The 27611-nt window shown below is 40.8% G+C and overlaps 1 protein-coding gene across 6 annotated transcripts in view; it reads right to left on the bottom strand.

Annotated features, from left to right (window-relative positions):
* The window catches only part of LOC110532183 (potassium voltage-gated channel subfamily KQT member 2-like), a 42623-nt gene that overhangs the window by 5992 nt on the left and 9020 nt on the right, over positions 1-27611 (bottom strand). The window contains exons 2-15 of one of the 6 annotated variants that reach the window (XM_021615863.2): positions 21065-21155; positions 20482-20608; positions 19675-19850; positions 19244-19369; positions 18853-18963; positions 18348-18443; positions 18053-18147; positions 14036-14098; positions 13603-13632; positions 8999-9189; positions 1990-2037; positions 1598-1615; positions 599-701; positions 205-336 (exon numbers count right to left, since the gene is read on the bottom strand). In XM_021615863.2, coding sequence (XP_021471538.1) covers positions 205-336; positions 599-701; positions 1598-1615; positions 1990-2037; positions 8999-9189; positions 13603-13632; positions 14036-14098; positions 18053-18147; positions 18348-18443; positions 18853-18963; positions 19244-19369; positions 19675-19850; positions 20482-20608; positions 21065-21155 — 1407 coding nt within the window. Of the gene's footprint in view, positions 1-204; positions 337-598; positions 702-1597; positions 1616-1989; positions 2038-8998; positions 9190-9646; positions 10406-12747; positions 13854-14035; positions 14099-18052; positions 18148-18347; positions 18444-18852; positions 18964-19243; positions 19370-19674; positions 19851-20481; positions 20609-21064; positions 21156-27611 lie in introns of those variants that run through there. The other 5 variants (XM_036988122.1, XM_021615865.2, XM_036988123.1 and 2 more) reach the window with 5 other exon arrangements.

Raw genomic sequence — 27611 nt, 5'->3', positions numbered from 1 at the left:
TGAGCTAACCTTCCGTGCCAGATGGGTGGGTTTGCACATTGATCCTATTGTGCCAGACATGCTCAAACAAACACAGCTAAGCTATTATTAAGAACAAAATAATCACTGTTCGAACACATGTCTGTTTTGAGGTACAATAGATGTGAGCTATGCTGGGAAAGGGTGTGTGACGATCGGTGAATGAAAGAATGGGGGAGGTCTTGCCTGGACTGTAGTTGCTTAATCCGACTCAGCATGTCCAAGTGGCCTGCGGAGTACTGCTCTATCACATCCATCACGTCGTATGGCCGTAGGCTCTCCTTAAACCTCCTCTTTGACACCAGAAACCTCATGATGCTGAAGCAGACATTTAGGAAAAAGAAAACAGAAATATGTCTTTTTCAAAACAAAAGCAGCTGTTGACACACTTTAGTATGGTAATCATTCAGAAGAATAGAATCAGATTTTCTTTCAAATGTATTAACCAAATTATACTGCGTGCATGTTCATAAACAGGCCAACTGCCTTTAAAAATCAGAGGAACTCATTTCTAAAGTGCTAGTTTCTGCACAAGACACTGGGTTCTTCTGGTATGAAGTGAATATAAATCCTCTCTTACATTATTGCCCTAATTGTGACCTTCAACCCAGGAGATAAATCTTGAAGGAATTCACAGTTGCAGTTTTTATCATCCCCAACGTCCTCCCCGGGGAGGCAAGCCTCTATGGAGCAAAGACAAGGACACCACATCAACCACAATGTCAAAGCTTCAACCACCGGCTCCCATACATACTGTAACACCGTTATTGTGTCCAGATTAAGTCAAGCAAAGTTGGTGCATAGCCGTTAGCATCAACAGTGCAGTTCAGAGCTTCCAAGCCAGTGTGGAATGTTGGCACTGTTAGCATACCATAGCATTGGTGGAATTCAACGGTATTGATTTGTGAAACAACAACAAAAAGACTGAATGCAGGAATTGAGGGATCTACTACCGAACAGAGGCAGTTTAAGTCAAGAATGCTTTCTGATGAGGTCCCCTCCGTCCACCACCAATGACTCCACAGCCATGCATTACGTTACACTGCTAGCAAAACAGGCTCTCTAGTCATCTCAATAGAAATTTCAAGCTAACTAGGCTAACAATCAGGCTATTTAAGTCCTTTTGGTGTTGGTCTGTACTGTGGTGCATACTGATTACAGTACATGCTGGTCTATATTTGGATAGAGTACATTGTTAAAAGGGTTCAGGAAAAAATGAGGAGATGAAATTAAGGTTTCTTCATGCATGTTAAATCAGGAACAAGCTGACCGCACTACTTTTAGAATGATTTACAAGTTACCTCTAGGTTATACTTGTTGGTAACACTTAACTTGAACCCTCTGTCATACAGGCAACTTAACTCGATGATAATTGACTTATGAGTTGTCATAAGCAGTCATAACAACTATAGCATAGCAAGAATTCCTATGGACAGAGGATTTAAGTTGGCAAAGTTCAGCAAATTTGGACATGCATGGTTTCCAGGCGTACTGTCATTTGTAAACGTGTATATAAACAAATGCGCTGTGCTTTTGCTTCTTCCCTACAGCCAACCAATAAAACATAATTAGTTCTTACTTATTAACCCCTCAATTGCTGCAAAGAAAAGGAGAGGAGAGATATACAATAATGGCATAAACAAAATGAAAGGCATTTTATAAAACAATGCCAAAACAACACGTGAACCCACGTATGGAATCCTCAGTAAATTCTCATGTATGGGTACAGTACATGAAGGAAAGTCGTAAGACGGCAAATGTTAAGCCATTAAAATCTTCACTATGACATTGTTTCAATGATAGGTCTATAGTATCATACAATGCATAGGCATAATGTGAAAAAAAAGCGATGCAATCTAAGTGTTAAGATGTTAGTTACAACTTATCATTTGATTAAGAGACTGATGTAGAATGTTCTCGTCATAAATATCAGTTAGCTAGTAAATACTAAAGGCCAGGGCTGTATCTAACCTGGAGAACTCTTCAGTCCAAAGTCTTCATCCTGCATTTCAATCAGCACTTTAACGTGCATGCCGCAGAGGAGAACAAACACAACTCATGAGGATCAGCTTGGTCATTCAATGTATACAGTACCAGTCAAAAGTTTGGACACTCCTACTCATTCCAGGGGTTTTCTTTATTTTTTACAACTTTCTAGGATAATAGTGAAGGCATCAAAACTATGAAATAACACATATGGAATCATGTGTTAAGCAAAGCAAAACATATTTTAGATTTTAGATTCTTCAAAGTAGCCACCAATTGCCTTGATGACAGCTTTGAACACTGTTGGCATTCTCTCAACCAGCTTCATGAGCTAGTCACCTGAAATGCATTTCAATTAACAGTTGTGGAATTTCTTTCCTTCTAAATGCGTTTGAGACAATCACTTGCGTTGTGACAAGGTAGGGGTGGTATACAGAAGATAGCCCTATTTGGTAAAAGACTAAGTCCATATTATGGCAAGAACAGCTCAAATAAGCAAAGAGAAACAACAGTCCATCAGTACTTTAGACATGAAGGTCAGTCAATACAGAACATTTCAAGAACTTTGAAAGTTTCTTCAAGTGCAGTCGCAAAAACCATCAAGCATTATGATGAAACTGGCTCTCATGAGGAAGACCCAGAGTTACATCTGCTGCAGAGGATAAGTTCATTGGAGTTAACTGCACTTCAGATTGCAGCCCAAATAAATGCTTCACAGAGTTCAAGTAACAGACACATCTTGCCGTGAAATATTCCATTGAAGTGAGAGAGACTTTGTCATTTCTTCAAACAATCATCTTTATTCAACATCGATTAATTATTGCAATAATGAAACCGTCGACCCCACACTCCGAAGTGTGTTGCCGAGTGCTTAACTAATAACGAATAAACAGATGATATATAGGACCTAAAAATGCTTGGTCAGCGCTGGTTACAGTACTCCCATAAGCCACCTTGGTTATCTACACGGGATGTTGTTTTACCCCCAACCCGGCTTAGTTTTTTCCCAGATGCCAGGAAGATGAGACAATGAGAGATTGTTATATACTCCTTCACACTATCTCCATCTCGTGTCACACACACCACATAGTCTATGAAATTCAAACTTTAGGTTTTTAATCACCAAGTCATTGTCAGCTCAAGATATCTCCAGCAAAACCCATTTCCTTGACCATATGCCCAGACCAACAGCAGGAAGCTAGAGTGGAAACCATCTCTTTACAGAAACACAGAATTAAACAGAATAGAAACATCTTCCTATGTGTTAAGTATTAATTGCTAGCTATTAATATCAAACAAATTAGGTAAATACGCAATTTTTCTATCACAATCGCAACAGGAGTCTACGTGATTCATTGTCAAATTGCTGCTAAGAAACCACCAATAATAAGAAAAGACTTGCTTGGGCCAAGAAACATGAACAATGGACATTAGACCGGTGGCAATCGGTCCTTTGGTCTGATGAGTCCAAATTCGAGATGTTTGGTTCCAACAAGCAGTGTCTTTGTGAGACGCAGAGCAGGTAAAACTGTCTGTGATTTATTTAGAATTCAAGGCACACTTAACTAGCATGGCTACCACAGCATTCTCCAGCGATACGCCATCCCATCATCTGGTTTGTGCTTAGTGGGACTATCATTTGTTTTTCAACAGGACAATTCCCCAACATACCTCCAGGCATGTAAGGGCTATTTGACCAAGAAGGAGAGTGATGGAGTGCTGCATCAGATGACCTGGCCTTCACAATCACCCGACCTGAACCAATTGAGATGGTTTGGGATGAGTTGGATCGCAGAGTGAAGGAAAAGCGGCCAAAAAGTGCTCAGCATATGTGTGAACTCCTTCAAGACTGTTGGAAAAGCATTCCAGGTGAAGCTGGTTGAGAGAATGCCAAGAGTGTGCAAACCTGTCGTCAAGGCAAAGGGTGGCTACTTAAACAAATCAAAATATATTTTAGATTCTTCAAACACTTTTCGTTTACTACATTAGTCCATATATATATATAATTTAATAGTTTTGGTGTCTTCACTATTATTCTACAATGTAGAAAATAGTAAAAATAAAGAAAATCCCTTGAATGAGTAGGTGTCCACACTTTTGACTGGTACTAATATATATATATATATATATATATATATATATATATATATATATATATATATATATATATATATATATATATATAAAAACATACATACATACATACATATATAAATATATATATATATATATAAAAAAACATACATACATACATATATATATATATATATATATATATATACATATATATATATATATATATATATATATATACATATATATATATATATATATATATATATATGAATATATATAAACATATACATACATATATATATATATAAATATAAACATATACATACATACATACATACATACATAGATATATATATATACACATACATACATATATACACATACATACATACATACAGAAGATACATGTATACATATGTATACATACATACATACAAGTATGTGGACACCTCTTCAAATTAGTGGATTCAGCTAGTTCAGCCACACCTGATGCTGACAGGTGTATAAAATAAAGCACACAGCCATGCAATCTCCACAGCCAAACATTGACAGTAGAATGGCCTTACTGAAGAGCTCACTGACTTTTAACGTGGCACCATCACAGGATGCCACCTTTCCGACAAGTCAGTTCGTCAAATTTCTGCCCTGCTAGAGCTGCCCAAGGTCAACTGTAAGTGCTGTTATATTGTGAAGTGGAAATGTCTAGGAGCATCAATGGCTCAGCAGCGAAGTGGTAGGCCACACAAGTTCACAGAACGAGATAGGCGAGTGCTGAAGCACGTAAAAATCATCTGTCCTCGGTTGCAACGCTCACGGACCAATTCAGTTTGTCCGTGATGTGTACGCCGAGGAACTTAAAACTTACTACCCTCTCCACTACTGTCCTGTCGGTGTGGATAGGGGGGTGCTCCCTCTGCTGTTTCCTGAAGTCCACAATAATCTCCTTTGTTTTGTTGACGTTGAGTGTGAGGTTGTTTTCCTGACACCACACTCCGAGGGCCCTCACCTCCTCCCTGTAGGCCATCTCATCGTTGTTGGTAATCAAGCCTACCACTGTAGTGTCGTCCACAAACTTGATGATTGGGTTGGAGGCGTGCATGGCCACGCAGTCGTGGGTGAACAGGGAGTACCCTTGTGGGGCCCCAGTGTTGAGGATCAGCGGGGTGGAGATGTTGTTACCTACCCTCACCACCTGGGGGCGGCCCGTCAGGAAGTCCAGTACCCAGTTGCACAGGGCGGGGTCGAGACCCAGGGTCGAGTTTGGAGGGTACTATGGTGTTAAATGCTGAGCTGTAGTCGATGAACAGGTATTCCTCTTGTCCAGATGGGTTAGGGCAGTGTGCAGTGTGGTTGCGATTGAGTCGTCTGTTGGGGCGGTAAGCAAATTGGAGTGGGTCTAGGGTGTTACATACACCAAGTTGACTGTGCCTTTAAACAGCTTGGAAAATTCCAGACAATTATGTCATGGCTTTTTAACATCATTTAAGTCAATTGGTGGTGTACCTGTGGATGTATTTCAAGGCCTACCTTCAAACTCAGTGCCTCTGCTTGACATCATGGGATAATCAAAAGAAATCAGCCAATCAACCTCAGAAAAAGAATTGTAGACCTCCACGAGTCTGGTTCATCCTTGGGAGCAATTTCCAAACAACTGAAGGTACCACGTTCATCTGTACAAACAATAGTACGCAAGTATAAACACTACGGGACCATGCAGCCGTCATACCGCCCAGGAAGGAGACGTGCTCTGTCTCCTAGAGATGAGCGTACTTTGGTGCGGAAAGTGCAAATCAATCCCAGAACAATAGCAAAGGACTTTGCTTCCTCCAGCATCTTCACAGGTACAAAGGTATCTATATCCACAGTAAAACGAGTCCTATATCAACATAACCTGAAAGGCCGCTCAGCAAGGAAGAAGCCACTGCTCCAAAACCGCCATAAAAAAGCCAGACTACAGTTTGCAACTGCAAATGGGAAAAAAATATGGTACTTTTTGGAGAAATGTCCTCTGGTCTGATGAAACAAAAATAGAACTGTTTGGCCATAATGATAATGCAAACCGAAGAACACCATCCCTACCATGAAGCACGGGGGTGGCAGCATCATGTTGTGGGGGTGCTTTGCTGCAGGAGGGACTGGTGCACTTCACAAAATAGATAGCATCATGAAGGAGGAAAACTATGTGGATATATTGAAGCAACATCTCAAGACATCAGTCAGGAAGTTAAAGCTTGGTCGCAAATGGGTCTTCCAAATGGACAATGACCCCAAGCATACTTCCAAAGTTGTGGCAAAATGGCTTAGGGACAACAATGTCAAGGTATTGGAGTGACATCACAAAGCCCTGACCTCAAACCTATAGAAAATGTGTGCGTAGAACTGAAAAAGTATGTGCGAGCAAGGAGGCCGACAAACCTGACTCAGTTACACCAGCTGACAGGAGGAATGGGCCAAAATTCCCCCAACTTATTGTGGGAAGCTTGTGGAAGGCTACCCGAAATGTTTGACCCAAGTTAAACAATTTAAAAGGCAATGCTACCAAATACTAATTGAGTGTATGTAAACTTCTGACCCACTGGGAATGTGATGAAAGAAATAAAAGCTGAAATAAATAACTCTCTACTATTATTCTGACATCTCACATTCTTAAAATAAAGTGGTGATCCTAACTGACCGAAGACAGGGAATTTTTACTAGGATGAAATGTCAGGAATTGTGAAAAACAGTTTAAATGTATTTGGCTAAGGTGTATGTAAACTTACGACTTCAACTGTATACATAGGCTATGCGCAGCACTTCGTTCAATTTATCAAATAACTTATTGTTTTCTTCCTCAAACCGTGATCAACACCTGTCAAACGCAGACATTTCTCTCAAAACACAGGGATGTCGATTCGCACGGGGATAGTATTGCCAGAGGAGTTCGCCAAAAAAACAGTAGGTTATTCTGGCTGGAAATGTAAAAATTAAGACATGACAGATTGGGACAGGACTAAAATGACAGGTGGTGTTTGTGCTCGTTCACATACTTACATTACCCACCCACCCCCAGTAAAACAAACCCTGTTTAAATAAGGCTTAAGATGTTTGGTGTAGTATTTCTCATGTGAAAAACATTGCATGAAAACAAGTCGTCTCTCATTGAATGACACCAATCACTTCATTGAAGAATCCTGTCCATAGTTCCCACTTCTACTAGGAGTAGTATCGTTGACCAACCACCGACGAACGGGCGTTGACATTGGCAACCTTACTCTGCATCCCATCTGCATTGTCTGACTGCAACATTAGTGCATCTTCCAGACACTAGACCGCAATTAAAGATGCATGCTGGGATCTTAAGCACTTACTGAATGAATTGAAATTAGTAAACTATCACATGAATTGCAACAAGTAACATATCATACAAAATGGATGACGTAGTACACAATTGTGCACAATTTTCAGGGAACCATTTTTGGCTTGTGAGCACTACTTTCAAAACTACTGGCTGAAATTATACAAAAGTTCTGGAGTATCACTTTAATGAAGTGCCATTGGCACATCCCTTAAAGACTACAGTTGGCACGCTGGGTGACAGCTGGCATGGGGCCACAGAGTAAAACGTCCTTGCACATCCTCTGAACTCCAAGTTGAGGACATACAGTAGAGCTAACGACAACAAACAGAAGGTTGTCCAGTAGATAACTATAGTCAAACAGAATGCTAGTCAGATAGATAGTCAAACTGATGTCTAGCTCGGGAGGTAGCTAGTGAACCTGAAAGCTGTACAGGTAGATACAATAGTAGTTCAACAGAATGCTAGCCAGGTATACAGTAGCTAGTCAAACAGATTGCTAGTCCGATACCGTAGATAGAAAACAGTATGGCTTTCAGGCAGATATTCAAAATCAAAATGCTAGTCAAGTAGCTAGAATGCTTGCCAGGTAGACAGCTGGTCAAACAGAATGCTAGTCAGGTAGACAAAGATAAGCAAATTGGTATTCCATTAGATGTCTAATCAAACAGAATGCTAGTCATGAAGACAACTATTTTTACAGAATGGTATTCAGTTAGATGGCTAGTCAAACAGAGATCTTGTCACGTAGACCAGGGATTCCCAAACTCATTCCACGTTTCGTTTATTGCCCTAGCACTACACAGTTGATTCAAATAATCAAAGCTGGATGAGGAGTTGGTTATTTGAATCAGCTGTGTAGTGCTAGGGAAAAAAACAAAACATGCACCCAGGGGAGGGCCCCAGGACCGAGTTTAGGAAACCCTGATGTAGACAACTAGTTTTACAGAATAGTATTCAGTTAGATGAATAGTCAAACAGAAATGCTAGTCATGTAGACAACTAGTTTCACAGAATGTATTTAGGTACATGTCTAGTCAAACAGAATGGTAGGCAGGTAGTAGCTTGTCCAACAGAACGCTAGCACTTGTCAAAGAATGTTAGCAAATAAAATTCACAGGTTCACTTGCTCACAATGGTTAAACACATTCATTGGACGATTGATCTAGGGTTTAGGCCTAATTAGCTAGGCAGATAGCGTATTTTCAAATATAATACTGGTCAAGAAGATAGCTTATTATCTTCTTGACTTGCATTATATTTGAAAATATGTTGTCAAGAAGATAATAAGCTATTTGACTATATATTTTCTTGCCTAGCATTATATTTGGTATCTGCCAAGCTAATTAGGTCCAACTCCTTGGACTAACATCCAATGAATGTGTCATACCATTGTGAGCATATGCACTGTTTTCTTTGTCTTTTGCATATCTGACAGCGTACTGTACTGCATAGCCTACTTTGCAACAGTGTAATGTCTATATAGGAATATTAGAATATTGTTACTATCTAAAGAAGATAAGCTAATCACACAGAATACTTAGTCATATAACCAGTGGTGCAGATTTAGAATCTCCTCACCCTCTGAGTTTTGGCGCGAGGTGCTGCCCCTGGCACGGAAAGCATGCATGGCCCCTTGGGCCCGGTCAGCAAAGCTCCAGCTCGGCCCTCCCTCTGCCCCATCTTCAGGCCCAGGGGACTGGGACCTCCCTGTGGCCCCAGCCATCTTGGAAGGACTAGGATGCACCTTGTCCTTTAGACTAGGCTTCCGGCTACAGGGACCGGTGAAGGAAATACAGAACGGAGTGAGAGGGAGATAGATATGTATGGATGATGCATCTTTTGCTGTGATGTAAGGATAATCCATGTGGGTTTGAGTTCCCATGGTGATATGACTCATGTGCATACTGTGCAGTATAAGAGCAATATAGGGCTGTGTCGAACAAGAGTTACTTTAGACATATTGTCTAGGCTGTGTTCACTATGTCTAGTTCAAGTATCATATGGGTAGGGAAACTAAAATAGCTTGGCAGTGTCAATGTGTCAACAAGTAGTTAAATAATCAAGAATACATTTTAGTCAACCTTAGTAATGATGTGGGCTTGACTATGTTGGCTATTCTCACTCATAAATATAGCATGTTAACATGGAGCCACTTACTGTATATCTATACCTGCTTATACATAAAGTAGTAATGTGATGTGAGCATAGTGTGATGTCTGAGGTATGTCTGTGCGATTAAAGGTCTTACCTCTTACGGTAACTTAAAATGAGGCAATGTCCTACAGCGGAAGGAGCCTTTTCCGTGTGCACATAGTCGAGCATTCGGTCAGGCAAGCAGCAGAAGCAACAAGCAAGCATGCATGGGAAGCACAGTGATAGGCCTCAAAAAGAAAAAGAAGGGTTGTCATCTCTATGCAAAAAGTAAATCAGGTCATGCAGACAGGGTTAACCATCATGTCTCCCACTGTACTGTATGTGGGAATCATTTCAAAGGAAATGCTTGTTAGATACCAACGTAAAAGGCATGTTGTTTTCTTGCTTTTCAACAACAGTTGTCAAAGGGATGACTAAGCAAAAAGCCAACAAGCGGGAAAAAAAACTGCATAAGAGAAACAACAAATCAATGCTCTGTCACAAAAAACTAAGACGTACATCTGTATTTTCTAGGAAGCTGTTCAGGTAAATGTGCAGAAAATATTCAGTTTTTTACTTCAAAGAATGTTATGTTATGTGGATAATTTAATGTTACATTTGACTGATTCTCAATAGCTGAGGGGGATTAAAAAGAGTCAGCTAGTCATGTGCTTCATCTACTCAGCTGAACATGTGTCAAAAGTGGGAAAATATAAGAACAGATAGGAAAGTAAGGACAGGTATATAGAGACTTAAATACTTGCAGTGCAGATGTTAGTATCTGTGCAACAGTACCTATAGGTTCTCGGGCAGCACCCACAAAGCATGTCGTCTTTGTGTGAATGGTCAATACTGGACATTGGAGAGCGAGATAGTGGAATGGTGGGCAGTAGAGGAGACACAAAAGATAACAGTGATGGAGGAATTAAGTGCATCTGAAAAATGAAGTGGCTGGCCTTGTAATGGTCAGTAAGAGGATGGTGCATATGATGCACGAATGAGCAATGGTAGAAGATGAGGAATTGTTGAAGACTTAGAACATATTCTAAGTACTTTGATTAATCAGAAAATAATGGGAGAAAAAAAAACTGTTTGGAATGATATGACGAATCGGTTATCATTTTATAACAGTGGGGCCTTACACAATAACACAGACCAAAATACTGCATTATTAATGCAAGACCAGGAAAACAGGAAAATAAACTTACTTAATAAAACTAAGAATTTGTAATGGTAAAGTGAGCGTTGAGCCTTTTCCTTTCCAATGATGTTTACACGTTTAGGTTGCACCTTGCATCACATACTGTAAATGTAACACCCTCTACTTGTTTCCAATAGGATTTGTATTTATTTGTTCAAGGAACAGAAACAGAACCTGGAACAAAAGTGATCCATACCGTTCTGGAAAATAAACATTGAAAGAATATTTTTTTTGTCCCACAAAAAAAAACGCAACAAAGCGCCTATGCAAAGCCCTCTGTCAATCAGAAACAGTAGTCAGAAATATCTACAGTCCACACCACAGCATTGGCTGTTAAATGTAATCGTTCTACAAATCGCAAAGACATGGCCTTACAGTGACCCATTATGAAATTCATATATGTTACTGGGTCACTAAGGCCATGTTCTCTATGCCGGTGGGGTAATTAACACATTTCAAATGTTGATCTTGGGAAAGGACCTAGAATTGTGGATAAAAGCTTAATGTTGGCAGTGAGGGCAAAGTGAGCTTAGCTAGGGCAGTGGTTCCCAAACTGTCAGGGGCGCGGGGGTCCCCACCCCCTCAAAAAAATATATATAGAGTACCAGTCAAAAGTTTGTACACACCTACTCATTCATGGGTTTTTCTTTATTTGCACTATTTTCTACATTGCAGAATAACTATGAAGTAACACATATGGAATCATGTAGTAACCAAAAAACAAATCAAATTATATGTAATATTTGAGATTCTTCAAAGTTAGTCACCCTTTACCTTGATGACAGCTTTGCACACTCTTGGCATTCTCTCAACCAGCTTCATAAGGAATGCTTTTCCAACAGTCTTGAAGGAGTTCCCACACATGCTGAGCACTTGTTGGCTACTTTTACTTCACTCCGTGGTCCAACACATCCCAAACCATCTCAATTGGGTTGAGGTCAGGTGATTATGGAGGCCAGGTCATCTGATGCAGCACTCCATTACTCTCCTCCTTGGTCAAATAGCCCTTACGCAGCCTGGAGGTGTGTTTGGGTCACTGTCCTGCTGAAATACAAATGATAGTCCCACTAAGCACAAACCAGATGGGATGGCCTATCGCTGGAGAATGCTGTGGTAACCATGATGGTTAAGTGTGCCTTGAATTCTAAATAAATCATGACAATGTCACCAGCAAAGCACCACCACACCTCCTCCTCCATGCTTCATGTTGGAAACCACACATGCGGAGATCCTCCGTTCACCTACTCTGCGTCTCACAAAGACACGGCGGTTGGAACCAAAAATCTCATATTTGGACTAATCAGACCAAAGGACAGATTTCCACTGGCCTATGTCCATTTCTTGTGTTTCTTGGTCCAAGAAAATCTCTTCTTCTTATTGGTGATTCACACAGTCTCTTCTGAACAAATGATGTTGAGATGTGTCTGTTACTTGAACTCTGTGAAGCATTTATTTTTGGGCTGCAATATGAGGTGCAGTTAACTCTATTGAACTTATCCTCTGCAGCAGAGGTAACTCTGGGTCTTCCTTTCCTGTGGCGGTCCTCATGAGAGCCAGTTTCATCATAGTGCTTGATGGTTTTTGCAATTGCACTTTAAGAAACTTTCAAAGTTTTTGAAATGTTCTGGATTGACTGACCTTCATGTCTGAAAGTAATGATGGACTGTCGTTTCTCTTTGCTTATTTGAGCTGTTCTTAACTTAATATGGACTTGGTCTTTTACCAAATAGGGCTATCTTCTGTATTCTACTCCTACCTTGTCACAACGCAAGTGATTGGCTCAAACACATTTAGAAGGAAATAAATTCCACAAATTAACTTTTAACAAGACACACCTGTTAATTGAAATGGATTTCAGGTGACAAGCTCATGAAGCTTGGTTGAGAGAATGCCAACAATGTTCAAAGCTGTCATCAAGGTAAAGGGTGGCTACTCTGAAGAACCTCAACTATATAAAAAAAAAAAAAAACATTTATTTGTTTAACACTTTTTTGAAAAAGTCATCCCTTTGACTACATGATTCCATGGGTGTTATTTCATTGTAGTAAAAATAAAATAAAAACCATTGAATGAGTAGGTGTCCAAACTTTTGACTGGTACGGTAGATTGATTTAAGGAACTCATCCTGCTTTCAAATTAATCTTGAAGGTTGTAATAGTAGAATGAACAAGGTACAATTTCGAAATTGGGTTGTGCACAATCAGTTATCCTCTTCTCGTGTCAGCCATTGCCTACCTTAGAAAGCGACTGTATATATAACTTGTCAGGAATGTCCAGATCAACTAGCCCAAGTCAGGTAACTTGTTTCGCTAGTTTGTTTTTTGCCCATAGATGTTGTTGTAAGGTTAGAGTCATTCAAATATCTCATGAATACACATTAGACACTGCAAGAAAATTAGCTTCAAAACTGCAACATTTTCTCTGCACCCCATGGCAAAACGTGTAGAATTACAGGAAAATAAGCTTTGAACCTGCACATATAGAGGTGTGTGAACAGTTCGTGTCCCGAACGGTGCCTGTGCGCATAGAAATAGATGGATGTTTCCCAATGCTGGAAGGGGGGCCTGAATAAAAAAGTGTGGGAACCCCTGAGCTAGGGCACTGTGGGTAAATGTAAGGTCACTGTTCTTGAAGGAGGATCTTATCAAAAAGGTACATCCATATCTGACACACATTGTAAAAAAACAAGACTCATCAAAACCTCAGTCCTTTCTGCCCCGGGACACACACACACACACACACTCCCTCAAGAAGAGTGCCTCAGCAGCTTTGAGCAGAATTGAAGTAAAGCCAAAAGGGGGTAGAAGAAGTGTGTGGTAAAACAACAAAGGCTGGTTGAATAACAGACCTGGGGGAGGCTTCTGTCTGAGAGTCCTTCCTTTGTTTCCAGACAAATGAAAAAGACACACACAGAGACACACACAGAGACACACACAGAGACACACACACATGCATTTCCGTGACAAATCCCAACGGGCAGCATTATTTAGGTTATTAAAGTCAGAGAGGTTAGGACAAGGGTGAATATCTGAAAGAGTCAACAGCAGTAGCTATTTGTCATTAAGATCATCAGGACTTAGCATTTGGGTAAGCAAGCACCTGTCAAGTAGCAAGGGGAAAAAAAGAGAAACAGAGTTGTCAAGGCACTGACTTAATCGGGTGATTAGCAGTAAGTTACTGCAGCCCCGAGACACCACGAGACTATGCATTCAGGTGAGATTCTCCAAACAGAAAGAATTCTCCATTCACATAATCATCCTCCTCCTACTGTGTATTCAGACCTGCTGAAGGATTTGGCCTTCAGATTCCTCAGGAGGTCCAGTTGATTGAGGGGGGGTATGAGTCTGGAGAGAGAAGATGAGACGGTTTTCATGATCTTTTATACATCCCACTGGAAGGCTAGTGCATGTCTTTCTAAAAAATAAAAAAAAGACCTCTTAAGTTCAGTGGCCCTCTCGTCTGGAGCATTGAAGCTTAAAATTATACTGTTTCAAAATAGAACCATTCCTTAGACACTGCTGCACAGAACACAGTATGTGGCTCTAAAATGAAATAAAAACCAGAAAGCTGCTTTGAGAAAGCCAAATATTGCAGCCTGCAGATTAATTTCCCAATGATTCCAACAGACTTAGAAGGTAAACAGAATGATTCATTTTCAAAGTAGCTACAGTGCCTTCAGAAAGCATTCATATGTCCTTGACTTATTCCTCATCTTGTTGTGTTACAGCCTGAGCTCAAAATGGATTCAATATTTTTTTCTCTCTCACCTATCTACTACACACAACAACCCATAATGGCAAACTGACATTTTAGATGAAAAAACAAATGAAATATCCAATTTATGTAAGTGTTTACACCCCTGAGTCAATACTTTGTAGAAGCACTTTTGACAGCTATTACAGCTGTGAGTCTTTCCACACCTGCATTGTGCAACATTTGCCCATTGTTATTTCAAAATTCTTCAAGCTCTGTCAAATTTGTTGTTGATCGTTGCTAGACAACCATTTTTAGGTCTTGCCATAGATTTTCATGCAGATTTAAGTAAAAACTGTAACTCAGCCACTCAGGAACATCTACTGTCTTCTTGGTAAGAAACTCCAGTGTAGTTTTGGCCTTGTGTTTAAGGTTATTGTCCTGCTGAAAGTTGAATTCATCTCCCAGTGTCTGGCGGAAAGCAGACTGAACCAGTTTTTCCTCTAGGATTTTGCCTGTGCTTAGCTCCATTCAGTTTATTTTTTTATCCTGAAAACCTCCCCAGTCCTTAATGATTACAAGCATACACATTACATGGAATGGGTCCTCAGATCCTCAAAAAGTTCTACAGCTGCACCTTCGAGAGCATCCTGACCGGTTGCATCACCACCTAGTATAGCAACTGCTCTGCATCTGACCGTAAGGCACAAGAGGGTAGTGCGTACCGTCCAGTACATCACTGAGCCCAAGGTTCCTGACATCTAGGACCTATAAACTAGGCGGTGTCAGAGGAAGACTCCAGTCACGCAAGTCATAGACTGTTCTCTCTGCTGCCGCACGGCGAGCGGTACCGGAGCGCCAAGTCTACAACCAAAAGGCTCCTTAACAGCTGCTACCCACAAGCCATAAGACTCCTGAATAGCTAATCAAATGGCAACCCGGACTATTTGCATTGCCTGCCCCCCTCCCCCAACCCTCTTCTATGCTGCTGCTACTCTCTGTTATTATATACGCATGGTCACTTTAATAACTCTACCTACAGTGGGGCAAAAAAGTATTTAGTCAGCCACCAATTGTGCAAGTTCTCCCACTTAAAAAGATGAGAGGCGCCTGTTATTCTCATCATATGTACACTTCAACTACTATGACAGACAAAATGAGAAAAATCCAGAAAATCACATTGTAGGATTTCTAATTTATTTATTTGCAAATTATGGTGGAAAATAAGTATTTGGTCAATAACAAAAGTGTATCTCAATACTTTGTTATATACCCTTTGTTGGCAATGACAGAGGTCAAACGTTTTCTGTAAGTCTCCACAAGGTTTTCACACACTGTTGCTGGTATTTTGGCCCATTCCTCCATGCAGATCTCCTCTAGAGCAGTGATGTTTTTGGGCTGTTGCTGGGCAACACGGACATTCAACTCCCTCCAAAAAAAATTATATGGGGTTGAGATCTGGAGACTGGCTAGGCCACTCCAGGACCTTGAAATGCTTCTTACGAAGCCACTCCTTCGTTGCCCAGGTGGTGTGTTTGGGATCATTGTCATGCTGAAAGACCCAGCCATGTTTCATCTTCAATGCCCTTGCTGATGGAAGGAGGTTTTTACTCAAAATCTCATGATACATGGCCCCATTCATTCTTTCCTTTACACGGATCAGTCGTCCTGGTCCCTTTGCAGAAAAACAGCCCCAAAGCATGATGTTTCCACCCCCATGCTTCACAGTAGGTATGGTGTTCTTTGGATGCAAGTCAGCATTCTTTGTCCTCCAAACACAACGAGTTGAGCTTTTACCAAAAAGTTATATTTTGGTTTCATCTGACCATATGACATTCTCCCAATCTTCTTCTGGATCATCCAAATGCTCTCTAGCAAACTTCAGATGGGCCTGGACATGTACTGGCTTAAGCAGGGGGACACGTCTGGCACTGCAAGATTTGAGTCCCTGCGGCGTAATGTGTTACTGATGGTAGGCTTTGTTACTTTGGTCCCAGCTCTCTGCAGGTCATTCACTAGGTCCCCCCGTGTGGTTCTGGGATTTTTGCTCACCGTTCTTGTGATCATTTTGACCCCACGGGGTGAGATCTTGCGTGGAGCCCCAGATCGCGGGAGATTATCCGTGGTCTTGTATGTCTTCCATTTCCTAATAATTGCTCCCACAGTTGATTTCTTCAAACCAAGCTGCTTACCTATTGCAGATTCAGTCTTCCCAGCCTGGTGCAGGTCTACAATTTTGTTTCTGGTGTCCTTTGACAGCTCTTTGGTCTTGGCCATAGTGGAGTTTGAAGTGTGACTGTTTGAGGTTGTGGACAGGTGTCTTTTATACTGATAACAAGTTCAAACAGGTGCCATTAATACAGGTAATGAGTGGAGGACAGAGGAGCCTCTTAAAGAAGAAGTTACAGGTCTGTGAAGCCAGAAATCTTGCTTGTTTGTAGGTGAACACATACTTATTTTCCACCATAATTTGCAAATAAATTCATTAAAAATCCTACAATGTGATTTTCTGGATTTTTTTCTTCTCATTTTGTCTGTCATAGTTGAAGTGTACCTATGATGAAAATTATAGGCCTCTCTCATCTTTTTAAGTGGGAGAACTTGCACAATTGGTGGCTGACTAAATACTTTTTTGCCCCACTGTACATATTACCTCAATTACCTTGACACTGGTGCTCCCACCCATTGACTCTGTACCAGTACCCCCTGTATATAGCCCCGCTATTGTTATTTACTGATGCTCTTTAATTATTTGTTATTCTCATCTCTTACTTATTTCTAACGTTTTTTTATATATATATTTTTAGGTATTTTATTAAAGCTGCAATGTTGGTTAAGGGCTTGTAAGTAAGCATCTCACTGTTGAATTTGGCACATCTGACCAATAGAATTAGATTAGATTTGATTTGAGTTTTCCCACAGACACCATGCATCATGTGAGGTGAAATGTGTATATTTGGGGAAGTGAGCACTTTGTTTGTTTGACCTGACGAAGATCCGTTTCAGATGGAAACGTCAATAAAGCGGTGAATTGGGAGCTTTAACAGTGTCCGGGTCTTCTTCTTCTTTAGTATTCTTTATTAGCCCAGCACCTATGTTTTTAAGGATGTGCGTATGACCACAGACTTTTCTATAAACAGTATTATTGCACACAGAGTGAGTCCATGCAACTTATTACGTGACTTGTTAGGCACATTCTTACTCCTGAACTTATTTAGGCGTGCCGTAACAAACGGGTTGAATACTTATTGACTCAAGATATTACAGCTTTTCATTTTTAATACAATTTTGTAAACATTTCTAAAAACATAATTCCACTTCGGCATTTATGGGGTATTGTGTGTAGGCCAGTGACACAAAATCTCAATTTAAAATTCAGGCTGTAACAACAAAAATGTGGAAAAAGTCAAGGGGTGTGAATACTTTCTGAAGGCCCTGTATTAGTTGTGCTTTGAAAGCCCAGCAGTATGTCAAAATGAAAGGTATTAGAGTTCAACTTCAAATTGGAAAGCCAGACTGGTTAGTGTTATTTCAAGGATATAAATGGAATTTCATTTCCAGGATATAAATGTATATAAAGTATAAAGAACAGATATGGTCTGTACCTGTACATTGGGAGAGAAACGTTCTCCTCATAAAAATCCCACGTCGACAGCAGATCAGTCCGAGCGAGATTCGTAGCATAAAATCGCCAAGCATTCTATTTGTGAGACAAATGGTGTTATTTGCGAGTGATGCAGACAATGTCATAATGCAGAGGATGTTCAATGACCCAACAGGTGATATATAATTCAATAAAATCAGTCAGAAAGAACCTGGTAAAAAATAACAAATAAAGTAAAATGGTACACAATGTGTCAGTGGGTGTGTCCAGACTAAATGGTGGTGCGTGTTGGCCACCTGTATCAGACCAGCAGCAGGTTGGCGTCGCTTCTCAAAATGCTTCTGTCTGTGCTGCTCCTGGACCTTCAGAGCAAAACCAGACCCCAGGATACCCTGCGCATGTGAGTAGGTGTGGATAAAAGAGAACATTTACACACCGTCAGAATATCTCTACCCTCTTGAATATGAACACCTGAAACTAGAATGTAGAACTAACAGATTAAAACATAATAATAATGGTTATCGGAACGTTTTAAATGCAAGTGTTGTACCAGGCCATGTTTTGCCTAAGCAGAAGCGCACAATTGAAGAGCACAACAACTCTAAAGTGTACTAATGACACAGAACATTGCAAAATGTTCCGGAATATAACCATTGGAGTTCATGCACTTGGCCGTAAGGCTAGAACTGTGAGTAAAGGTTTAACATTTCCTTCATATTCAGAAACATAATACAGTTAAATTAAGTTGCCTTCTGCACCATGAGGGTTTGAATTAGCACCTAAAATGCCCCTCAAACTTACAGCTGGGAGCGCAAAGAAAGCCACTCCTATCATACTGAACATTGCAGCCAGCAGACGTCCATTCCAGGTCTTTGGGAACTTATCCCCATAGCCTATGGTGGTCAGGGTGATCTAGAGAAAGAAGAGGTATTTTCAACAGCACCTACAGTAATGTATACCTTATATAATACAGTGGTCCGCCAAAGCTGGTAAGTCAAGACCCCATTCCACGACAATACATTATACTTTCACAAGTGACGTTATGGCTCAGTTTTAGATACGTATTTTGCTGGGTACTGCAGATAAATTAGGGAAATATATTATTGGAAAACTAACTGTAAGTCTGTCCTAATAGAAACATACTATTCAATACCTTGTGCACTTTCTAATTTGGAAATATGATTGAACTTACCAGCCCCCACCACAGGGCATCAGCATAGGTCTCAAACATGTCGTTGTCATCTTTCTCGACCGAGTACACCAGGAAACTAGCCAGGATGAGACAGAGGAAGCCTATGTACCAAGCAGTGATAAGTTCCTGGAGAAGAGGAACAGAGCATGAGATGTAGAATTTGGTAACACTCCTTTATAAATAATACATATTAATATCTGTATCCACCAAATCCACCTTTTCTGATTATGACTGGACTATGTAATCAAATTCATGAAGACACAGTTTATTCAAATGTGTAGATTAATTTACTTCTACCCAATGCCTTTTACGTAGGCTTTTGTTTGTTTTTTTGCAGAGCCTTCCTTCCAAATCTCATCTCGCAGGTGAGAAACCTGGGCTCCTGAGGCTAACTAAACCCCAGCTAAACATATAGCCTTTCTAGCGATCACCTTGCTGTGGGCATAGACCACTGATCCTAGAAGTTTCCAGGTGCCCCCGCGCCGGTCCATCCGCAGCATGCGGAGGATCTGCAAGAAGCGGAGACTGCGGATGGCAGAGGTGGCGAAGACATTTCCCTGGGAGCCAGCAGCCAGCACCGACACAGATGCTATCAAGACCATGATGTCTAGAGGAGGAAGGATATTCACATCATGTCAATGGTGTTCCATGCGCTCACACGCACACACTCTCAAGCCCACGATGTCTGGGGAAGGAAGGGGATTCACATAATGTCAGCAGGGTTTCCATGGCAACCAGCATCACCAAACACTGTTGAGATTGCGTTGATAGTGTTCAATGATTACTGACATCCTCCAACACTGAGAAGCCGACCCCACATGACAATCCCATGAGGCACTATTCAGGTGTTGCTATTTAATAACATGGTAGTGAACAAAATGACTTCAGAGAATGCGACTAGTGAACTGGTGTAGTTCTAAAACAAGGCTGTGTTGAATGTTGATGTTAGCTTTTCCTTTTCTTACACAAGCTATGGGAGACTTGAGAGAAACCGACTACCCTTAGAAATAGAAAAGTAATTCTTGGTTAAAAAAAATATTGCTTTATGTGAATAACTTTTATTTTTATGGAAATGAGAACAGCAAAGTCGGAGGAAGAGGTAGAGAGAGATAAAAGGAGAGAGTGATGAGAAAGGAGAAAGAGGAGAGAAGACCAGGACAGGGGAGTTGTAAGCCAGAACAGAAGAAACATCCGGAAAAGTGAGAGGTAGAAGGAGAAGAAAGTCTTTCTGTTCTCACCGATAACACAGAAAGGCTTGCGGGCGAATTTCAGCCTTCCCCTCCATCCTCTGTAGCGACAGCAGCAGCCCGCCGCCCATATCCTCACAATGTACTCAACTCCAAACACCACGATGGTCACTATTTCCTGTGGTAATTGGGAGCAAATTCAGTGTGTGGGCCTTTGTTATTTTCAAGTACTTCTGTACTTCCTTGCCCAGCACCTGTTTTTGGGGGGATGTGCGTATGACCACACACTTCCCCATTTCCTGTGACACATCAAATCACAGACGTATTATACTGCCACTACACCCCAAATCTTATCATAGTGCAGTACCATGCGCAACACAACCAGATGGCTAGAGTAGCACTTGGGAACTACTTAAGATTCCGAAAAAAGATAAGTGACATAAAAGATATGAGTGGCTATAATGTGAGAGATATGAACCCGAGAGAACATAATTCATTTTAGGATTACGTCGGATTTAAAAATACATATTGCACATATTTGATTGCGGCACACTTTGCCGTCTTGAGCATAAAACGAGCGTGGAAACCATGGACAGAGCACAGTACTTTTCAGAGCAGGCCACCACATACATACCAGAATGTACAAGGCAGTCTCAGAACTGTTCTTGAACTCGTTGATGGTAGCGAAAACAGAGAGGATGAGACAGGAAAACACCAACAGGAAGCTGAAAGAAATAAGAGGACATTAAACTATAGGCTCCTGTTCAAATCATTCAGAAATGCATCCTTCCTTGCTTGAGGTAAACACACATCAATAAGCAATTGGATGGGTGTAAGCCAATGTCACCACCCTATTACTTACCAATCCATGACTCAAGGACGGACGGGTTTATTTCTGAGGTATTCGAAAATGGCCTGGTAGAATCCCCAATAAATGCTACCTGAACAGCTGGCTAGCTGTCAACAGTCCTTGACCCGGGTGGTACTTTTAAACATGAGCCAATTCCCCCATCTGTACATCTATGGCTGTAGCCGGGGGGGTGGACTTATAGTAAGTGATTAATGACTGCAAAGGACACTGGGACCTGTCACAGCCTTGGTCATAGAGTTTAATAAGAAGATCTGCTTGAAACAGTTTACAATTTCATTCATAAAATGCATAAGTTAAACGTGCATGAAACAAGTTTGCAGTCAGTTGGACCTTTCACTAATAATACATGTACATACCCTGTATGTTGAAATTGTATTTGCGTATTTCACAAGCACACAAAATAATCACATTACTTTCACATGTAGCCTAACCTGTCAAACAAACTGGAAACTGCTTATCCTCAACTGGCAGCTTCATTAAATAGTACCCTCAAAACACCAGTCTCAACGTCAACAGTGAAGAGGCGACTCCAGGATGCTGGCCTTCTAGGCAGAGTTCCTCTGTCCAGTGTCTGTGTTCTTTTACCCATCTTAAACATGTATTTTTATTGGCCAGTCTGAGATATGGCTTTTTCTTTGCAACTCTGCCTAGCAGTACAGCATCCCGGAGTCACCTCTTCACTGTTGATATTGAGACTGGTGTTTTGCGGGTACAATTTAATGAAGCTGCCAGTTGATGACTTGTGAGGCGTCTGTTTCTCAAACTAGACACTCTAATGTACTTGTCCTCTTGCTCAGTTGTGCACTGAGTCCTCCCACACTTCTTTCAATTCTGGTTATAGCCCGTTTGCGTTGTTCTGTGAAGGGAGTAGTACACAGAGTTGTACGAGATCTTCAGTATCTTGGCAATTTCTTGCATGGAATAGCCTTAATTTCTCAGAACAAAAATAGACTGATGAGTTTCAGAAGAAAGGTCTTTGACTCTAGCCATTTTGAGCCTGTAATCAAACCCACAAATGCTGATGCTCCAGATACTCAACTAGTCTAACGAAGGACAGTTTTATTGCTTCTTTAAATCAGAACAACAGTTTTCAGCTGTGCTAATGTAATTTCAAAGGGGTTTTCTAATGATCAATTAGCCTTTTAAAATTATAAACTTAGATTAGCTAACACAATGTGCTATTGGAACACAGGAGTGATGGGTAATGAGCTTCTGTACGCCTACGTAGATATTCTATTCAAAATCAGCCGTTTCCAGCTACAATAGTCATTTACAACATTAACAATGTCTACAACTGTATTTCTGATCAATTTGAAAAAAGAGATTTTCTTTAACAAACAAGGACATTTCTAAATGACCCAAACTTGCGAATGGTAGTGTATATTTCAGGATGTTGTGTATTCCTGGAAATTATCCCAATTCTTATAAACATTACAGTTTTAAAAACATTGCTTGTTAATTTTTTTTTTTTAAGTGTTATTTTGTCACAAGTTCAGCTGAGGGCAAATTTCTGTACTGAATGAAATATTACCACTCTCTCTTTAAAACAATGTCTATCTTTAAACACAATCACCCTTTTGGTCTTTTAATCATATTTTAACATGGGCTTAATACCTAACACGTTGTACTTTCATTTAACATAGGGCAGGCCCTGATACCTCATATCCCATAATGCCCGGGAAGGAAAAACTGGGCATTGGCTCAACTTACCCTAAGGCAAACATGGCTATTGGCTCAACTTACCCAAAGGCAAACATTTTGACTATATTACCCCAGACAGATACAAGGATGCTCTTTCATACTTGGTTTAGGACCTCATATTGAAGCTTATAGAGATCCCAACTGATGTATAGAACACTCTTAAAGTGATCAAAAATGTAGATACAAGCATCATGAAACCGTTTAACACATTAAATTAAGTTGACTTGAAAATCTGTTGTTTTTCTCACCTAACTTGCTTACCACATTTCCCATGTGGTTTCCTCCTTCAGAGTCCATGAAATGGTGACCTCTTCCTAAATGTTTGGTCAAATGATTCATTTTGTGTATGGTTTCCGAGAGACAAGGATGGCTCATCTTACCCCACTCTCCCCTACTGTATATCCTATTGTGTACATACAGTGCCTTGCGAAAGTATTCGGCCCCCTTGAACTTTGCGACCTTTTGCCACATTTCAGTGCAGCAAACTCTCTCCAGAAGTTCAGTGAGGATCTCTGAATGATCCAATGTTGACCTAAATGACTAATGATGATAAATACAATCCACCTGTGTGTAATCAAGTCTCCGTATAAATGCACCTGCACTGTGATAGTCTCAGAGGTCTGTTAAAAGCGCAGAGAGCATCATGAAGAACAAGGAACACACCAGGCAGGTCCGAGATACTGTTGTGAAGAAGTTTAAAGCCGGATTTGGATACAAAAAGATTTCCCAAGCTTTAAACATCCCAAGGAGCACTGTGCAAGCGATAATATTGAAATGGAAGGAGTATCAGACCACTGCAAATCTACCAAGACCTGGCCGTCCCTCTAAACTTTCAGCTCATACAAGGAGAAGACTGATCAGAGATGCAGCCAAGAGGCCCATGATCACTCTGGATGAACTGCAGAGATCTACAGCTGAGGTGGGAGACTCTGTCCATAGGACAACAATCAGTCGTATATTGCACAAATCTGGCCTTTATGGAAGTGGCAAGAAGAAAGCCATTTCTTAAAGATATCCATAAAAAGTGTTGTTTAAAGTTTGCCACAAGCCACCTGGGAGACACACCAAACATGTGGAAGAAGGTGCTCTGGTCAGATGAAACCAAAATTGAACTTTTTGGCAACAATGCAAAACGTTATGTTTGGTGTAAAAGCAACACAGCCCATCACCCTGAACACACCATCCCCACTGTCAAACATGGTGGTGGCAGCATCATGGTTTGGGCCTGCTTTTCTTCAGCAGGGACAGGGAAGATGGTTAAAATTGATGGGAAGATGGATGGAGCCAAATACAGGACCCTTCTGGAAGAAAACCTGATGGGAGTCTGCAAAAGACCTGAGACTGGGACGGAGATTTGTCTTCCAACAAGACAATGATCCAAAACAAAGCAAAATCTACAATGGAATGGTTCAAAAATAAACACATCCAGGTGTTAGAATGGCCAAGTCAAAGTCCAGACCTGAATCCAATCGAGAATCTGTGGAAAGAACTGAAAACTGCTGTTCACAAATGCTCTCCATCCAACCTCACTGAGCTCGAGCTGTTTTGCAAGGAGGAATGGGAAAAAATGTCAGTCTCTCGATGTGCAAAACTGATAGAGACATACCCCAAGCGACTTACAGCTGTAATCGCAGCAAAAGGTGGCGCTACAAAGTATTAACTTAAGGGGGCTGAATAATTTTGCACGCCCAATTTTTCAGTTTTTGATTTGTTAAAAAAGTTTGAAATATCCAATAAATGTCGTTCCACTTCATGATTGTGTCCCACTTGTTGTTGATTCTTCACAAAAAAATACAGTTTTATATCTTTATGTTTGAAGCCTGAAATGTGGCAAAAGGTCAAAGTTCAAGGGGGCCGAATACTTTTGCAAGGCACTGTATCTTACTACTAAGCATACTACTTCTTCTACTACTGGTTATTTTTGATAACTCTTATTATGTTTGATTATCAAACTGCAATGTTGTGGGAACTAGCACAAGCACTTCACCTTTTATGCCTTCTGTAAAACTGTGTACGTGACGAATAAAATTGGATTTTTATTTGATTTAAGGCGCTTCTCAGTTATACTAATTCCATCCTCTGTTGGCAGTTGCACACACTATTTATAAACTTTAGGTCAGTCTTAAGTTAACACAGTGTTGGTGTGCGGCCAGATCCTCTAACGATGCCATCAGCTTGCTGTGCCAAAGCTCTGTTGTGAGACAGTATTTATTGCTTCTGTCGCTTGGTCAGTACCACCCCCGAGAGTGAGAAATGCTCCAAGTCTGCAGACTGTAGTCCACCTTCCTGCAGTTCTACAGAAACCACTTTTTCTAGGCCATCCCCACATAACCCAGTATAGTAGCTTTCACTGGGGCTGTTTGGGGAGGGATAGGAAGAGGCAGGAATTGGGTGTGTGCTTGGAAATAGATGGACAGAGACTGGTCTTTGGGAAGCTTCTTAAGGTGATCCATTTTGGAGCTAATCCAATTCGGGGCTAATGGAGATGTCCTTACGAAAGCAGATTGGGGGGGGGGGGGGGGGGGGTTTAACAGCAGCTTTCAGAAAATGAAGCAGTCTGGCTAGCTAGATAAATCACACAGCTATGCCGCAAGAGACAGTAAACGACACTCCCGACCTGCAGTATAAATCGTTTGGTCTTACAACCCCGGACACTGCATGCAGTGGTAGTCAGGAGAGTCTAGGCCACACACAGTCACTACATAAGCGTGTTTGGGTCTGAGAAAAGCACTAGACTAAACACATGACGAGCATCATACCTTAGAAAAGCCTCAATGTATAGACAGTGGAGCTTGAATGAAGATTATTTTATGAAACTTTTCACGTCTCCTTTTACATTTCAACAGTAGCTCATTATAGCACACACACACCTGATGCTGCCAAGCTCATTAGCACTCCCTGACAAGCACAGCTGTAACTGGTCAATGCCTAATAAGAGGGGTGGAATAGAACACTTTCCAAAGCAGCCAACCAATTAAACACAGTAACATTTTTCATTCAAACAAATAGCCGCCAACAAGAGCGCAATCAACTTCCCTAGATAGTCACTTTTGTAGTGACAATACCTAATTAATAATGCCTAATAGTGGAATAGACAGTGTGCGATTACACTCACAGCATATGTGCAGTAGATACATTACTACTGTTTGTGCTGTACTGTGGACGAGAAGAGACAATGGATCTGGTCACCTTGTGATAGAGCCACACACACAAGTCAATAGAGCTCAATTTCCGTAACATCTCCGCTATTGCAAGATTGGCATTACTACTAAAGATACATTAGAGAGAAAATCACATTAATTAATTCCTGATTGTGCCTATACATAAAGGCACCGTGGCATCTCTCTGCTTGTTGCCGGATGTCTCGAAGTTTTCACGCGAGACAGGAATTGATAAACAATATGGAAATGGTTTCTTGGAACCCGAAAGAGCTGCACTTTCACTCAGTTGCAGATAAAGAAACATTGATCTGCCCCGCTCAGCAAGATGTCCAGACCCAGACATGTCTATCTGCCTGGCTGGGTCTATGAGGACTTTAAGAGTGCAGTTGAAGCAGATTCCCCCAGATGACTTACCAGATGGGGAAGAAAGGGCCCCAAAGCAACATCCAGGCCTTCTGAGACTAAAACTGCCAATTGCAACCAATAGAAGCCAAACTGAGGTATACAATGACAGAGGAAACACAGTAGCAATATACTTTTTTTTTATTAAAACAATTGTCTGTTATGCTAAAAAATGTATATATTTAATGCAAGTGCTGCACTTCTGCTACTATTGATTCTTGTGGAGACATGTGATGAAGGTTCTGAAGGAGCCCATCTGACACACAGTGCAGATACTATAGTGTTGCTAACATACCAAATATTTTCCTGTGTTCCTTAATGACAATTAAGTCATTTCCTCTAAACAGTCCATGGATTTGTTGTTGGAGGACCATTTTATGATGAAAAGGACACTAAATATGATTCAGAATTAATTTAATACGAATTGGGCTAGTTAAGAGAATCAACCAATTACTTTACATCTGAATGGACAAAGCCATTGATTACGTGACACCATTCATTCCTATGTGTAGACTTAATAGCGAATTTGAAGCACTATTAGTGGATACTCACACTGCTCTCCAGGCAGGTCTGCCAGTTTTAACTAGCAGAAGTGACTTTTCATAGCAAGTTAGGATAATTTATGCAGCAGGCTAGGAAAATGAACGCCGTAGGTTAGTAGAATTAGGTTAAGGTTAGGAAAAGGGTTAAGCTTGCTAAAACGCTAAAATTGTCTACCGATACGAATCAAACAAATCTAGCTATGACCAGGCCTGCCATCAGAAATCTTGGGTTTCCCACCTATGCGATTCTGCACATTTGAAGCCAAAGAAGTTGGTTAAGATATCTCAGGTGGGCTACTCCATGAGCTACTCCAGGAAGTGACGTTGCAGGCAAACTCAGTGCTGCCCCCTCTCACCGAGTATCTCAAGTTGGAGGCCGAACGGGGTACTGCATTCTGCCATTAGCAACTAAAAACTTATTCTGCTAATTAAAAATAATAACTTAAAATAATTGGTTCAAGAACATACATCTGGTGTAATAGAAGCAATTATTGGTACCAAGAC

Source organism: Oncorhynchus mykiss, chromosome 9 (genome assembly GCF_013265735.2).
Source record: "Oncorhynchus mykiss isolate Arlee chromosome 9, USDA_OmykA_1.1, whole genome shotgun sequence".
NCBI lineage: Eukaryota > Metazoa > Chordata > Actinopteri > Salmoniformes > Salmonidae > Oncorhynchus > Oncorhynchus mykiss.
Note: the sequence above shows the minus strand (reverse complement) of the source record. Positions and strands in the feature narration are given on the sequence as shown.